At 32.5% G+C, this 15,195-nt stretch overlaps 1 protein-coding gene and 1 long non-coding RNA gene across 3 annotated transcripts; one reads left to right on the forward strand and one right to left on the reverse strand.

Annotated features, from left to right (window-relative positions):
* The first annotated feature begins 30 nt into the window (after nucleotides 1-30).
* LOC126707466 (uncharacterized) lies at nucleotides 31-1,481 on the forward strand. Of its 2 annotated transcripts, XR_007648962.1 has the most exons (4): nucleotides 31-127; nucleotides 522-581; nucleotides 1,096-1,178; nucleotides 1,391-1,481. It is a non-coding gene; the product is annotated as an uncharacterized LOC126707466 (long non-coding RNA). The 2 variants fall into 2 exon arrangements; XR_007648961.1 differs by having other exon boundaries at nucleotides 1,096-1,475.
* A 1,154-nt stretch (nucleotides 1,482-2,635) lies between these two features.
* LOC126707462 (phospholipase D delta-like) lies at nucleotides 2,636-12,160 on the reverse strand. Its single transcript, XM_050407117.1, has 10 exons — nucleotides 11,243-12,160; nucleotides 9,468-9,626; nucleotides 8,370-8,564; nucleotides 7,882-8,151; nucleotides 7,392-7,445; nucleotides 6,880-7,009; nucleotides 6,586-6,725; nucleotides 5,037-5,204; nucleotides 4,332-4,535; nucleotides 2,636-3,109 (listed from the first exon to the last, which is right to left on the reverse strand). Exons 1-10 carry the CDS (start codon nucleotides 12,053-12,055, stop codon nucleotides 2,807-2,809), a joined length of 2,436 nt encoding a protein of 811 aa, XP_050263074.1. The 5' UTR covers nucleotides 12,056-12,160; the 3' UTR covers nucleotides 2,636-2,806.
* Nucleotides 12,161-15,195: the final 3,035 nt, after the last annotated feature.

Here is a 15,195-nt window from a genome sequence, read left to right on the forward strand (position 1 = left end):
TAATCTATTTTTTCTTGGCAATTCTATTGGTAATAGGCCTGGTCTACTGGGAATGAACAAATATGAGTTTGCAAAAACTTACTGTGTTGTCAGAGTTGTCCGTGATTCTCAAGGGAAATTTTATCAGGTAGTCTTTAGAATTGTGTCAGAATGGCACTATGTGGTTTGGATAAATTACTTTTCATACTGCCTTGTGGTTAAGTTGGTGTTTTAACGACCCATTAATAAGCAAAAAACAAAAAGCATCATGCTGAGCATGCTTTTCATGAAGGTGATGAAAGACCATGTGGCTAACTGTATTTCTTGGATGATAGAGTTGACCACTTTGTGGATTCTTATCCTATAAGGGATATCTATAAAGACATTGGTAATAGGTATGCCATGTGATTGGAAAACAGAGAGGCCATATCTTTTATCTAGAGAATTGTGTAATGATATCTATAAGTGTTCTGATCATAAGCTTTTTCTCATATTTTGCTGTTGCAAAGAACTTTTTAAAACATTTCATGTTGTTCTTGTAGGATTTCTCGAAGGGAATTCGCTTGGAAGAGTTGAATGTGTTACTTAGGCAAACTATTATGGTTTGTGCTCTTGTTCTCAATATGATAAAAATCTCTCATCTATACTTTCTTTTTCTTTTTCTTTTTTTCAGTTAAACCATTATATATTAACTAAAAAATTAGAGACTCTTTTGATTGAGGTCCTAAGCAGCCCATAAATTGCATGAGCACCTAGAGTACGGCCTTAATGTAGCCCACATAGGTATATATATATATATATATATATTTTAAACTCTAATATTTTGAAGTTTATTTTTTTAGACCATTAGTTGGCTTGGTTTCTAGTGCTCTTCATTGGCCCACTCTATTTTTAGTTGATTTGTTTTAGTCGAACTTTGATCAGCTTAATTATTTATTGTCTCTTGATAAGTGCAAATTGATAAGTGCTTGGATTCTTTTAGGAAAAAATTCTGGAAAAAATTTGCGCCCTTTCTGCATTTTGTTGTTGTGAGCTTCTGTGTTGCATATAATCATCCTCAACTCTCTCTTTCTAGTTTTAATTTTTTTCATCTTCTGTGCCTTTTTTATTTCCCAGTTACTGTTAGTGAAGTTGAAGAACCTTTTGAGCTTTAGAAGAGCATTAGCAGTTCTGTAATCAATGATGGGTTGATAAACAAGGTATGTTAGTGCTTAAAACCAAGGCTTCTTCTCTTCAACAGTTTGCTTATCATGTTGCATTTCCTACCATGCCCTTGCTTCTATCCCTGATTTTTCTTGATTTTTTTTAGACTTCTTGTTTGGGTATGGAAAAACTAGTTGCATAGGGCGGAATTACCAAATGAGAAATCAGATATTAAAAATTAAATGTCATTTATTTTATTTTCCAACAGTTGCCTTGTATGTTCTTCCACGAGCAGGAGATTCACTGTGGTATATTTTAGTGAATCGCCACCTGCTTCCAGATAATAAGAATGCAGAGGTATTAGTTATAGCCGCGTTTCTTAGAAACGCCGCTATAGGTCCCGTTTCAAACGCGGCTACAGACGTCGTATTCAGCTTGTTTGGAATACCTATAGCCGCGTTTTTAAAAACGCGGCTATAGGTCCGCAACGATAGCCGCGTTTGAAACGCAGCTCGAAGCTGTCCTGGAGCCGCGTTTTTAGTAAACGCGGCTATAGGTCGAATCCTGGAGCCGCGGTTAGAAAACGCAGCTCCAGGTCCGGTTTTAGCCGCGTTTTCTGAAAACGCGGCTATAGGGTTTGAGCTGCGGACATTAGGCCGCGTTTACAAACGCGGCCATAGGAAACGCGGCTAAAATCTTATAGCCGCGTTTTTGGGGTCTTAAGCTGCGTTTTTCAAACGCAGCTTTAGACCCTTTTTTTTGTAGGGTCACTCTTCTCAAAAGTATCTCTCTCTCTGTGGATTATGGTTCTGATCTAGTTTTCAATGGGGTTTCAGTTATCCAATTTGGTTTTTGATGGTGGGGTTCGATGGCGATGGTTCATGAATTTGATTTGGATCAATGGGTCATGGGTCACGGTGGTTCCAATCCTCATTGCATGGCTTTTATGGGTTCCAATATGCATAGTTTTCATAAGTCATGCTGGTTGGGGTCTTTGTTTTTGTTTGGTTTTATTTTATTTTATTTTGTTTATTTTTCGGCTAGTGGTGGTGATGCAATTGTGGTGGTTGGTTGTTATTTTGGTGGTTATTTAAATAGGCTTTACGGTGGTGGTCTTTGGGTTTTGGTGGCTAGTTATGACAATCGATGGTTGTTATGGATTTTTGTGGGGTTGTGTACGTTCTATGCTATTTTAATGGGTGTTTATATAATTTTAATGGGTGATGTGCTAAAATAAGAGATGGGATCGTAGGGTGTATTGTTAAATATGGTATTAAATTAGATAAACTAATTTTTTGAGTTGCTAAAAACTAAATCTTTTAATATCACAGAAATGAATGCTCAAAAGTTTAAAGTGGAAACCAAAATCTCAAATAAATTGCTTTATATGAATCTCTATAAAAAATTATAACATTAGAACAATGAATTGAATGGTATACACATCACATATTTCAATGCAAAACGTATTGCATCTTTTACACTGCAGGTAAGAAATTATGAGCTTAGCCTAAATTCAACCAACAAGGCTCCGGTTGTCACTGACTCTTATGTAAGTTATGTACTTATGTCCAAGCAAATGCCCATTAAATTATTGTTATTATGATTTGCTAAAAGTGAACATTCAATTATGTACAAGAAAAACTCTCTAAAAAAAAAATTATGTACAAGAAAATGCTTGTAGTACCTACGTAGTTAAAGCATAAATAACCTCCTTAAAATAATTAAAATAATTGTTGCCCCGATCATCATCTGAAAAATAACGCACTTTTCCAGGCAATACTTCTATCTTCCCATTGGCATTTACCTGAATAGGGAATTTAAGGAGGTGCCCCTGCAATGGGGTAAAATCCTCGGCCTTATACTTGCTCCAGTTAACTACAGCAATCTTGTTCACATTCTTTACGCAATCCAAATCTTTAGGCTCCTTGAAGCTATCATGTAAAGTCCCCAAATGTTCTGCCCAAAGTGACATTCTGTACCCATATATCTGCAAATGTATTAATCAATGTGATCAGCTTACATAACAAGTAACTTCTTTGCCCCAAAACACTTCTAAAACTTTAAATGATTGAATATCAAAAAGCTTCCAATAAATAAATAATTAAAAAATAAAAAAAGCTATCCATATCAATGCTGAATGTTCAATTAAACCAAGTCTTTTTTCTTCTTTTTATCCCTACACATGCTAATAATATAAGCATTTGCTTCCAAATATTGAATGGCCATCCCTTTTGTTGCGGGACAAAAAAGAGAATATAAGTCAAGGATGACGAATTTTCTCAGCTAGCTAGTGACGGTACATACTACGATTCCCACACTTTCTTCTTAAAGAAATTAACCAATCTTTACCACAGTAAACAATTTTCTCAATTGGTCTCAAAGGCCCCGCCGCCCTGGCTCAATAACAATACTTAGGTACAAAATCCAATACTCCATCTGAATTTAGGGAATATGTGTTGAATTATGAATGGTTAGAGCATGCCATGAAGGTGGCATAGATGATAAAAACAAGTCGAATAATATCAAACAAAAATGATACGAGACAAGGACTATGCCCTAAATAATATGTCGGACTGAGAGTCCTATATGACTTGGAAATGTTACTAAGTGGGGATACCTCACTTATATGAATAAATACTTCCACTTTTTTATTTTTCTATAAAAAGTTTTTTAAAATAATTTATTAATATATACATTAAGACATACATTCATTAGTAAAATCTTTCTCTGTTTCCATAATTCCTCAAAGCCACCATTCTCAAGTAATTCCCTCAACACGTTACGTATAATTATAAGAAGTAGGCGCTTTAATCTCTGTCCATGGTCAAGATAGCATGCTAGCCTTTGCTAGAGTCTTAAATCTAGACATATATAATCCAAGTTTGTCGTCTTAATCTCATGACTTGGGGCACCCCGAAAAGAGTAGGGTTAGTTATCCAGTCAAATATATCTCAATGCATCTTAGCGACGTCAGGTCCACATATATTGGCGTATCATTTTATGCTTGTGCAACACCTTCGATCAACTCTAAATCAATATGCATTCTCAAAAGAAAAACTCTAAATCAATACACAAATACACACTATTCATGCATAACACACGCAATTGGCTCAGCCCTCCTCTACAACATCCATCAAAACTTGCAATCATGAAACATAAATTACATAATAAAATACATACGAGGTCTATCTGAATGAATGTATACAAACCTGACCATATGGATGGCTCTTCTTCTTAGCCCAGGTGTGATGGGGTTGATATGAACCCATAGCTATTTCGGTGTCTCTTGAACCAGCCATAGATCGTTCATTAATATTGGCAGAACCTAATATCACGTACTCGTCATCTACAATCATTCCCTTGGAATGTACATAAACCATGAACTTTTGAATCGGTTGTTCTGAGTTGGAAGCCTGAAAGTTGGTCATAAATTTCTTTTTTTTTAACAAAATGAGCTAACACTCATCATCTACAAGAATAAAAATAAAATATACAATTTTATGCATATGCTTGATCAAGTATAGCTGTATAGGATATATATATATACACGTGTAACTTGCAAATGACACTATTTAATTTTGCTACGTCAAATTTAGAGTCATACACACACTCACACATCCTACCAATCATTATATTAAAACATTCACACACGAGCTTTGGATAAGTGAACTCTACTAGGAAAATTATCGTATGATTATGAAGCAGTTTTTTGAAGCCATTATAACAAGCGTGGAATCTATAAATTAATATGTAAATTTCATAGGGTGTGAGAGAATGATCTCATAGATCCGTCCCTTGGGATAGTCTACCTAGTTGCACTCGAAGAAATTTGAGATCCCAATCATTTTCAAGTTAAAAATGGATGGTTTTAATGAAAACAATGGGAAATAAATTACAAAGAGTATATATGATACCGATCCATTTTGGGAAGATTGATCAGGTGGAACTGACACTTCTTTGGGTAGTTCTTCCCGATTACCAAGACAATAGAAGTTAAGGTAGTCTTCAGGATGTGAATTTTCAATATGCATGGATTTCAACTCTTGTGCTATGATGTCATACATCATTTGCATTGTTTGGCCCTGAGAAAAGGAAAATACCGAGATTACAATAATAATATGACATTTGATGATATTGATTAAATTCAATCATATTTTCCCGTGGGAAAAGAATAATAAAAAATTACAATTTAAACTCTACCATTTTAGAAGGATTTTCAAATTAACCCTTATAGTTCTATAAGTTGAAAATTAAACTCTATAATTTATGGGATTTCAATTTTACCCTATAGTTTCATAAGTTACACATAAAATCTTGAACATTTAAATCCGCCTCAATTCAAACTCTCTCTCTTCTTTTGTTCTCTGTCACTAACCATTGGGCTCAAGGTTTGAATTGATGCAGATTTGAAAATTCATAGTTTAATTTATAACTTATAAAACCATACTAATTAATTTAAAACCTCCTATAAACTTTATGAATTCATTTGCAACTTATTACACCATATTAGTTTAATTTGAAACCTACTCAACTGTGATTTCCCCAAAAAGGGTTTTATCACCATTCTTATTTAATTTGATAATTTGGATGAGTGTGACTGTGTGAGGGAAATATATGTGTGTGTCTATATATATATATATATATATATATATATATATATATATATTACTACTAACATCAAAGCTCAATAAAAAAAATCATAAAGATCATTCTAAACATTCATGTCTCCTTTAATTATCAACTTTTTTTTACTAGATGCAATAAGATTTGAACATATGGTGTATGCTCCATGATAATTACTCTTTATCATCATGTTAAGATATAAACTGGTTTTTTTGTGTAGGTGTGATTTGAGTTCAAGTCCCTTATTTGAACAAGTAATTTTACCAATTAAGTTAGCTGAAACTCACTATGATCCGTAATTACCAACTTTTGGGCAAAACATTCTTATGGAAAATGATAAAATTACTACAAAACATTTATGGATTGATGTGATAATTAATGTAATTGTTGTACTTCAACAACATAAGAAATGACTTTTTGAGTTCATTTTTAACAATTAGTGACATATTAGTTTGTAATATCTATGTAGTACTACTAAAATTTATACTATCCCTAACATCACTCTTTCCTTATATGCAATACATTATGCTAAATTGAATTTTCTTGTCTTTAAAAAGATAGCAGTTACTGGTCAATATTTACTTGTCTTTAAAAAGATAGCGGTAGTGCCTTACTGGTCCATATAATTTATGTAGGTGACTTTAATTAAAAAACCTAATGAATTGTATCTAAAGAATTGTATCTAAGTTTCTCTTTAACCGTTTTAATGCCTTTAACTTGAGCGGAAAACCTGCACAACAATTTTTTTGTGTTGTCAGTAATCTCCTTATTTTTATTATTATTATTATTTTTAGATGAAATCTCATTGTAATTAATTGGTTGAAGAATTGTATACATTACCTGCCAAAAGAGAATTTCAGTGGTGAAATGGTGACCCTCGGGTTGCATTGGTATGACAATGTACACTGCAAATCTCTCATTCGCTCTAATCTTACTAGCAATCTTTAATGCCAACTCCATTGGAATTAAATTATTGGCGCCTGATCAAAATTCAAAACCCAAAAGACTCATTGGAGGAAGAATTTGATGAACAAGAAACAAAAGAAGCCATCAGAATGTTGAGTTTGAACATTGTGAGAGAATGACAATGTAAAATTCAATGTACTAATTGTAGAGATTGGGCCTATATATGACCTGCGTCTCTGTGGGATGGCCATGCATATGACGATCCAATAAAAAATTGATTCTCGATGTATATAAAATGTTGGGCAGATCTAATCGCTTGGATGTATGCTGATTGAATGCTCTTCTCTATAATCAAATTCTGCAACAGAAGTGAAAGGCAGAGAACTTCCCAATTGTTGGAATTAATATAAGAAATCTGAAATTCAATGAAGCATGCCACTTATTTAATTATTTTCACACTAGAAGAAGTAATTATTAATGTATTATAGTCTATAATCTATATATAAATCGAGTACGGTGACAACAAAAATTTCTCAACAATTGGCCAATTTTGCACACCACCTCACACATAAGTCATTAAAAAAATTTAAATAACAGATTGTGGCAAAACTAAGTGTGAGATGTAAGGCAAATTAGAATATTATATAATTGTAGAGAATTTTTAATTTTTTAAAGTGATCCTAATTTTATTGATATAATCATTAGTGGAGCTATCCATTTTCACTTAAAATGTAGTAAACCTGAGCTCTTGTAGGATGTGTTTTCAAACACCCTGAATCGATTGAGCGGAAAACCTGCCAATTTCAGAATAAACAACTAATTAAGATATAAGACAAAAAAAGAAGTAGAACTAAATATAATAAAGGGTGAATTACAATAACCTCCTTCAAGGTTTGAGGAAATTTCATAAACCCCTCCTATTGTTATAAAGAAACTCCACCCCTTGAGATTTTTATTTATATAACAAATAACTCCTATAGCTCATCTAGAACAAGCTCAAAATAATGCCTACTAACCATGCATATTGGTTATATGATACAGAACAATTTTAAAATAAAAATAATAACTTCAAAGAGTTATGCATCATTTTTAAAAAATAGGAGAAAGGTTTTTGACATTTCCTCAAATTTTAAGGAAAGTTAATGTAATCTACCCTAATAAATTACAAGAAAAGGTTTGCTACAACATACTAGTACACAGCAAAACCTTAAGAGCATACTAGTTTATAACCTGAATATGCCAGTTTTCAAGATCATCTTCCTTGTAAATCCAAAATGTAGGGTCGTCATTTGGAATTGATTGGGAATGATTGAGTAAGGGCACGTCTAAAAATCTCATCGTAGCATGAATTAGTGCCATTCTATAGCCTTGCCCGAAATCTGACCATCGTGCGAAATTGTTCCAAAGCTGCTCAAAATGAATGAGCATGAAATAAGCAGCAGGCCCTTCTATCTTGCAATGTAAGTCATGCCATGGTTGCCTTGGACCCTTCACTCCTTCCTATTATTTAATAAAAAAGAGGGAGAGATCATCCAATCTGTGGGTTACATATAAAATAATTACTATAAACTGCCATTTTTTTTATAACTCCTCAACGGTACTGACAAGTGAAAATTCTTCTCAATTTTCATTTCATAATTAATATTTTAGTTTTAGTATTTGACAATATACAACATCACTTCATTTAAAAAATTTAAATGGTGAATTAAAATACTCACAGGAAGTGTTGGATTAAGATAGTCATCTTTAAATACAGTGTCACGATCACGAAATAGTCTATGCTCAGGAGTATCATAACGGCGATCGCAAAGGTCTAAACCTCCAACAAAAGCGGTTATCTTTCTGCTATTTTCATACGCTTGTGTATCCACAATCACAAATTTTTGATGATGTGAATAAAGAAATGCATTGACCTAATTCACCAAAACCACTAGATAATTGTCAACAATTTGCTCAACTATGAAACAATATCAATTTCCTTCTAATTTGCAACATATATATATATATGTAAGATAAATGACAAAGCCGATGTCTTATTTTGTCCTTGTACACATGCATTAACATGTTTTCCCTCCCTCAAGTTCTTTTTTTTTTTAATATACAAATTTATAGTTGGGGTTTAGTCTAATCTAAATGTATATGTGTGTGAATCTCTCTCCTGAAGACTTGTACCCCGACCCTTACCTTCCACACCTCACAAATACTTATTTATACTTATGGAGTAACCATCGCATCAAGCGTGTGCAATGGTCAATGTCTTTTTTGAAAATACTAGGAAATATTAGTTGAGTTACAAGACTCTTGGTTTTTTTATGCAGATCTTAAGTTCAATTAAATAGGTCAATAATCTTTAGTATAATAATCAGTTTTCTAAGAACAAAAAAACATTAAAAAATACGGAGAGGATTAAATATGGAGCACTAAATTGTTTAACCATGGTTTCTCAACCAAAAAAAACTTTACCATAAAAATAGTTTTCAACAATCTGATCCTTTATGTACTTTGACTAGTGAGTTTTTTTTATTTATTATTTTATTTTAATGAAGACTAATGAGTTTGATATATGAATGTATAATATATAAATTAAGAAATTATTTATTTGTTTTAATTTTCAATTATTTGTCGATACTTGATTGAGATTCAAAACATTAAATTCATTATTATAGTGCTTAAAGGAATAATAGCACAGTAGAGATTTAAATTTAACATTACAGATGATAATAGTTTTGTTTTTTAGAGAAGATGATAATAGTTAGATAGGGGAGATTATATATATATATAAATATATATATATATATATATATATAACTTATTACCGTATATTGGATGGCAGAATCCACAATTTCTATTTCCGTCAATGGATAATGAGAATTTTTTAACTCATTAATGACGGGTCGAGGTGCTAGGACACATGAAACGGAAGAGTTCTCAAAAAACTTGCGAGTTTCTTCAGCGTGAGTGGTGATCTTACCAGACTGCATGAAAAGCTTCATAAGTTTTTTTTTTTTTGAGAGAGAAAAGCTTCATAAGTTAAAACATGATTTTTTTGAAGTACACCCAATTAACCTATTAAAAGTAATAAAAAATAATCGTAATGTAGACATTACTAAAATCTTCAAATGGAAAGTTATAATCCACAAAAGAACCGATATGCATTTAAAAAGAAGAACATATATGAATACCGAATCCATATACAATTAATCTCACCACAAAGTTCGGCTAAAAACTTGGTTGTAGCCTAAATCCTTGAAGATTGATCTGTTCCGCAAAATTGAGCTTTTTGGTTCGCTCTCTTATATGGTTGATCTTCTTACCAATTCGCCTCAATTGATTTTTATTTTATTTTTTATGAAATTTTTCTTAATTGATTTGAATTTGAAAATTTTTCACTTTCAATAATTACCTTTTTAAAGTCTGCTATATTTTCCATGACAATTGATTTTGTTAAAATTTAAGTGGGGACAAGACCAAAATATGAAATTAAATTATTTAAAAAGTTGAATGACTAAATCAACACATCCAATGACCTTTAGGTTAAAGGACACTTTATATTTCCAACAGAGATATTTAAGATTAAAATATTTTAACCTCTGCTTGAAATGCATAAAAAAGAAAGACTAAATAGACACAATTAATTATTAAGTGATTTAATTAATATAATTTCCAGTTTATGACCAAATTGGTAAATTAACCTCATAATTTTAATAAATTGTACTTACATTAAAACAGAGTTTTAAAATAATGTAATAAAAAAGATTTTAAACCATGAAATTTTACTTCAATAATACCTTAAACTCAAACATTAAGGAAAAAAAAAAAAAAACACCAAAACCAAACATCTAGTAAAACTCGTCATGTATAAAATTTAATAATAAGAATTTTAATTCAATTATAAAACAAGTAAAACAAATTTTATTTTTCCGCAATCATCTCAAAAAAAAAAAAAAAAAACACCCACAAAGAACAACAACAAAAATTCTTACATTTACTGCATATAAAAGAAATTATTACACAAAGATATTAGTATAAATTCATGTAAGAACCGATACTTGAACACTTATATAAAAATGAAAGCCTTAACTTTTTATTCAGTTATTCTAATGTTACCACATAAGCATTTGTAAGAACATATTTTTCCATATTATTATTATAATATTTTTAATTAGTTTAATTTATTCTTCACAAAATTTCCTCCTAACTCTTACGTGAGTGAGAAAATTTTTAGATACCAGAGTATGGAAACTTTCTCCTCTTATATTCATGATTGACCTTACAATAAATTTAAAGAATGAACTCTATCATAAATGTGAGAAAAGAAAACACCGTTCTCCTAACTCTAAAAATACTTAGTGAATGTTTGGATAATGTTTGCACTTTCAGTGTTTTGCGCGTGAGTCCTGTACACTGTTTACGAGACAGATATATCTCTTTTTTCAACAAAATTTTCATTAAAAATTATTTTGTTATAGTATTTTCTTAATTTTTAATTTTTAACATTTAACAATAAGCGAAATCCAAACAAACCCTCAAAATTACTAATGCAAAGAAGAAAAACTACCAGACAAATATCTATACATGCATATAAACGTACCAGATTATTCCAAACAATGACCAAAACTGGCAAGCCATCCTCGGCCTTATACTTAAGCAAATCCCCCAAGTTGTAATCGGCAACACCATTAGGCAACAGCCACCTTGTCTGCTCTCTTACTAGCTCCACCTTGTGATAAATGGACCAACCAACAATGTACACCATTTGTTTTGCCTCCAATATCGCATGGCATATATCCACCCAACACTTTTTCTGCTCAAACACCTTCCCTCCGTCTAACTCTATCTTCTCCGGCAGCATTCCGTCTGGCACGTGCGCGTCCTGATACAGCGTCACCGATCCGCTTTTCAGAACCGGAAAGTAAGTATTTTGAAGCCCGAAATTTTCTGGGTCGGACGCAATGCCGTACCGGTACAACGGACTGTACTCGCAATTGTTGAACGTCATTTCGATGAGAATGGCGACACCACTTTGACTTCCTGGCTCATAACCATTGTCCAATATCGGGAACCATTCGAGGATCGTTTCGCCGGTTAGGATTCGTTGGATCGGGACGAAGGCGGTTCCGACCATGATGTTGTTGTACTCGAGGTCGAAGTGGATAGAGTCCGAGTTGGGGAGCTGGTGAGCCAGGGGAATCTGGAAGGGCTGGACCCATAATGGAGATGGATGCATATCAGTTTCGCTGCAAAACACGACGCGCATGCAAGCCAAGTTGAGTTTGCGGAGACGGACTGTGACGATAGGGGCTGGGGGTATATTGAAGGCCGAGTGCATGGACCAGCCCTTGATGATTTTCACATAAAGGTCTCCGTGGAGGTTCACCTGCGAGTCTGAATTACGTTCGGCCATGGAAAATGAAGAATTATGTGGAAGTGTAGAGAGGACGTGAGGAAGGGTGAGAGAGTGTGTGACTCATTATTTTTGCAATGCTGCTTTACAAACTTGTGGGGTACATGTGGAGAGACTCTGTGATTCTTTTTTTTTTTTGGTCAACAAAGAAATATCATTAAATTTAGGAATAAATAAGTCTGTTACAACGAACGCAAGTTTTATCAGCTGCTAGAAAACTATCCACCACAGGCAACGGGTACAAAAATATAACAAAAGATTCTAAGCTATTAGCTCCAAGTTTGGCCAACGCATCAGCACATTGGTTAGCTTCCCTATAGATGTGAATTATCTGCTTGTTGGGAATCTCCTTCACCAGGTTCCTGCAATCAGTAAGCAATGGCTCCATTAACAAATTGTTGGTATTGTTGTTCATGAGGAGAGCAATACTTATCTGCAATGCTGCTTTACGTACTTTCCAAAAATTTATGTTCTTTTCTTGACAAAGAAAAGGGTTATATGCCCTATACTAAAGCAATTATTAACTCATATAAATTTATGTCTAATTTTTTATTAAGGTGTGTTTAGAAAATCTAATTTGTCATTGGTGTGGGGTACATGTGGAGAATAATAATATCTCCTAGTTTACATACTGGTGAAAAATTTATATTCTTTTCTTGACAAAGAAAAGGGTTCTATGCTCTATGCTAAAGCAATCTTTGGCTCATGTAAATTTATGTCTAATTTTTTCTTAAGACTTGTTTAGAAAAACTAATTTGCCATTTGTGTGGGATACATGTGGAGAATAATATTACTTCCTCGTTTACATGTGAAAAATTTACATTCTTTTATTGACGAAGAAAAGGGTTCTAAGCCCTATGCTAAAGCAATTCTTGACCTATGTAAATTTATGTCTAATTTTTTCTTAAGGCATTTTTAGAAAAGCTATATTGCTATTGGTGTGGGATACATGTGGAGAATAATACCATCTCTCGTTTACATACTTGCGAAAAATTATACTCTTTTCTTGACAAAGAAAAGGGTTTTATGCCCTATGCTAAAGCAATTCTTGACTCGTGCAAATTTATGTCTAATTTTTTCTTAAGGTGTGTTTAGAAAAGCTAATTTGCCATTGGTGCGGGATACGTGTGGAGAATAATACTATCTCCTCGTTTACATACTTGTGAAAAAATTATATTATTTTCTTGACAAAAAAAAAAAGGGTTCTATGCCATATATATGCTAAAGCAATTCTTGGCTTATGTAAATTTATATCTAATTTTTTATTAAGGTGTGTTTAGAAAAGCTAATTTGCCATTAGTGTGAGATACATGTGGAGAATAATGCTATCTCCTCCTTTACATGCAAAAAATTTAAATTCTCTTCTTGACAAAGAAAAGGGTTCTATGTCCTATGCTAAAGCAATTCTTGACTCATGCAAATTTATGTCTAATTTTTTCTTAAGGCATGTTTAGAAAAGCTAATTTGCCTTTGGTGCGGGGTACATGTGGAGAATAATATTATCCCCTCATTTACATACTTGTGAAAAATTTATATTCTTTTCTTGACAAAGAAAATGGTTCTATGTCCTATGCTAAAGCAATTCTTAGCTCATGTAAATTTATGTTTAATTTTTCTTAAGGCATGTTTAGAAAAGCTAATTTGCCACCGGTGTGGGATACATGTGGAAAATAATACTATCTTCTTGTCTACGTATGTGCAAAAATTTATATTCTTTTCTTGACGAAAAAAAGGGTTCTATATATATATGCCCAATACTGATGCAATTTTTGGCTTGTGTAAATTTATGTCTAATGCTTTTTAAGGTGTGTTTAGAAAAGCTATTTTTCATGTGTGAAGAAAAGCATTTTGTGAGCCTATGTTGATTAAATTAGAGTCAATTAAGTAATTTATGAGAATTTGTAAATTTTTTTTTTCATTGAATTAATTACTATTAAATTTCACATTGGTGCAGTGCAGTTGGATAAGAACAACGGTTTTTTTTTTTTTTTTAAAGGGAAGGATAAGAACAATGTAGAAGTCGTTGCTTGCAATGATTCAAAAGCCATTAATGGAATTTTTTAATCTTCCACCAAACACATCGTTATCCGATCTTTATCAAATTTTACAGATCACAGTCCACGGAAATTGGGTACAAGTCCCTTTCTCAAAGCCTTTTCCCCAGCAGATCTAAGAACTCTCTCTCCGATTTGGCTTTGAGGAGACAAAGCCCTGATCTTCATCAATGTTTGGTATATAAAGTTCAAAAGCTTTGATAGCAGTGATAGGGTTTTGACGACGACTACAAATAGATTTGAATGGCATGAAGGGTGCTGCTTTCGTTGAAGCAACAGCCGATAGTGTTCAATGTAGGCATCAATGATTTGTTTTTTTCTTTCTTTTTTTTGGGGTGCAATTGCATGCACGCGTGTACACATACTCCCAAAAAAATAAAAAATAAAAAGTTCAAGTTTTTTAAAATTTACTAAAATAATTAACTAATGTATGATATAAGAGTATACGTTAATAAAAATTTTTAAAAACAAGTTTTTATTTTTTTTTTTTTTTTTAAGGAAGATGTTATTTGCATCTTTGCAAAATGAACAACTAAGATTTGTCCAAATTTGAAAGGCTATATATAAAATTAACTTTCTAAAACGGTGTGGTGCATGGGCATTCTTCAACTTGAAATTGGGTGATCATTTGAAGGCTTATGGCACCAAATTGTGCTTATACTTTGGTTCAAGGAAAAACGGATTTTTATTTTTTTTTCTAGATGTTATGGGTGTGCAAAGTTAAGAAGTACAAATAGGTCATTTGAAGTGTCATATTCGTATCGTACTGATATCATATTGACTATATTATGCTATTAATTTTCAAAAATTATTGTATCATACCCCTACATATGATATATATTTCTATATTTGTGTCCATATTTCCTAAGTGAAAAGGTGTTGAAATAGGAAATTGAATTCAAGATATCTTTTTTTTTAATATTAAAAATTGTCACTTGAATTAGAAAGTTTTTATTCAAAGAATCCACTCTCTCAAATTTTCCATCCATCCTCTTACATGCTAAATTTCTCAATTTCACCCAAAATCAACTCTTTTCTCTCACTCTGTAATCCCAAAACCAAATTGGAATTGAAGTTAGATGGATG

The sequence above is a fragment of the Quercus robur genome, chromosome 11 (assembly GCF_932294415.1).
Source record: "Quercus robur chromosome 11, dhQueRobu3.1, whole genome shotgun sequence".
In the NCBI taxonomy this organism is placed as follows: Eukaryota; Viridiplantae; Streptophyta; class Magnoliopsida; order Fagales; family Fagaceae; genus Quercus; species Quercus robur.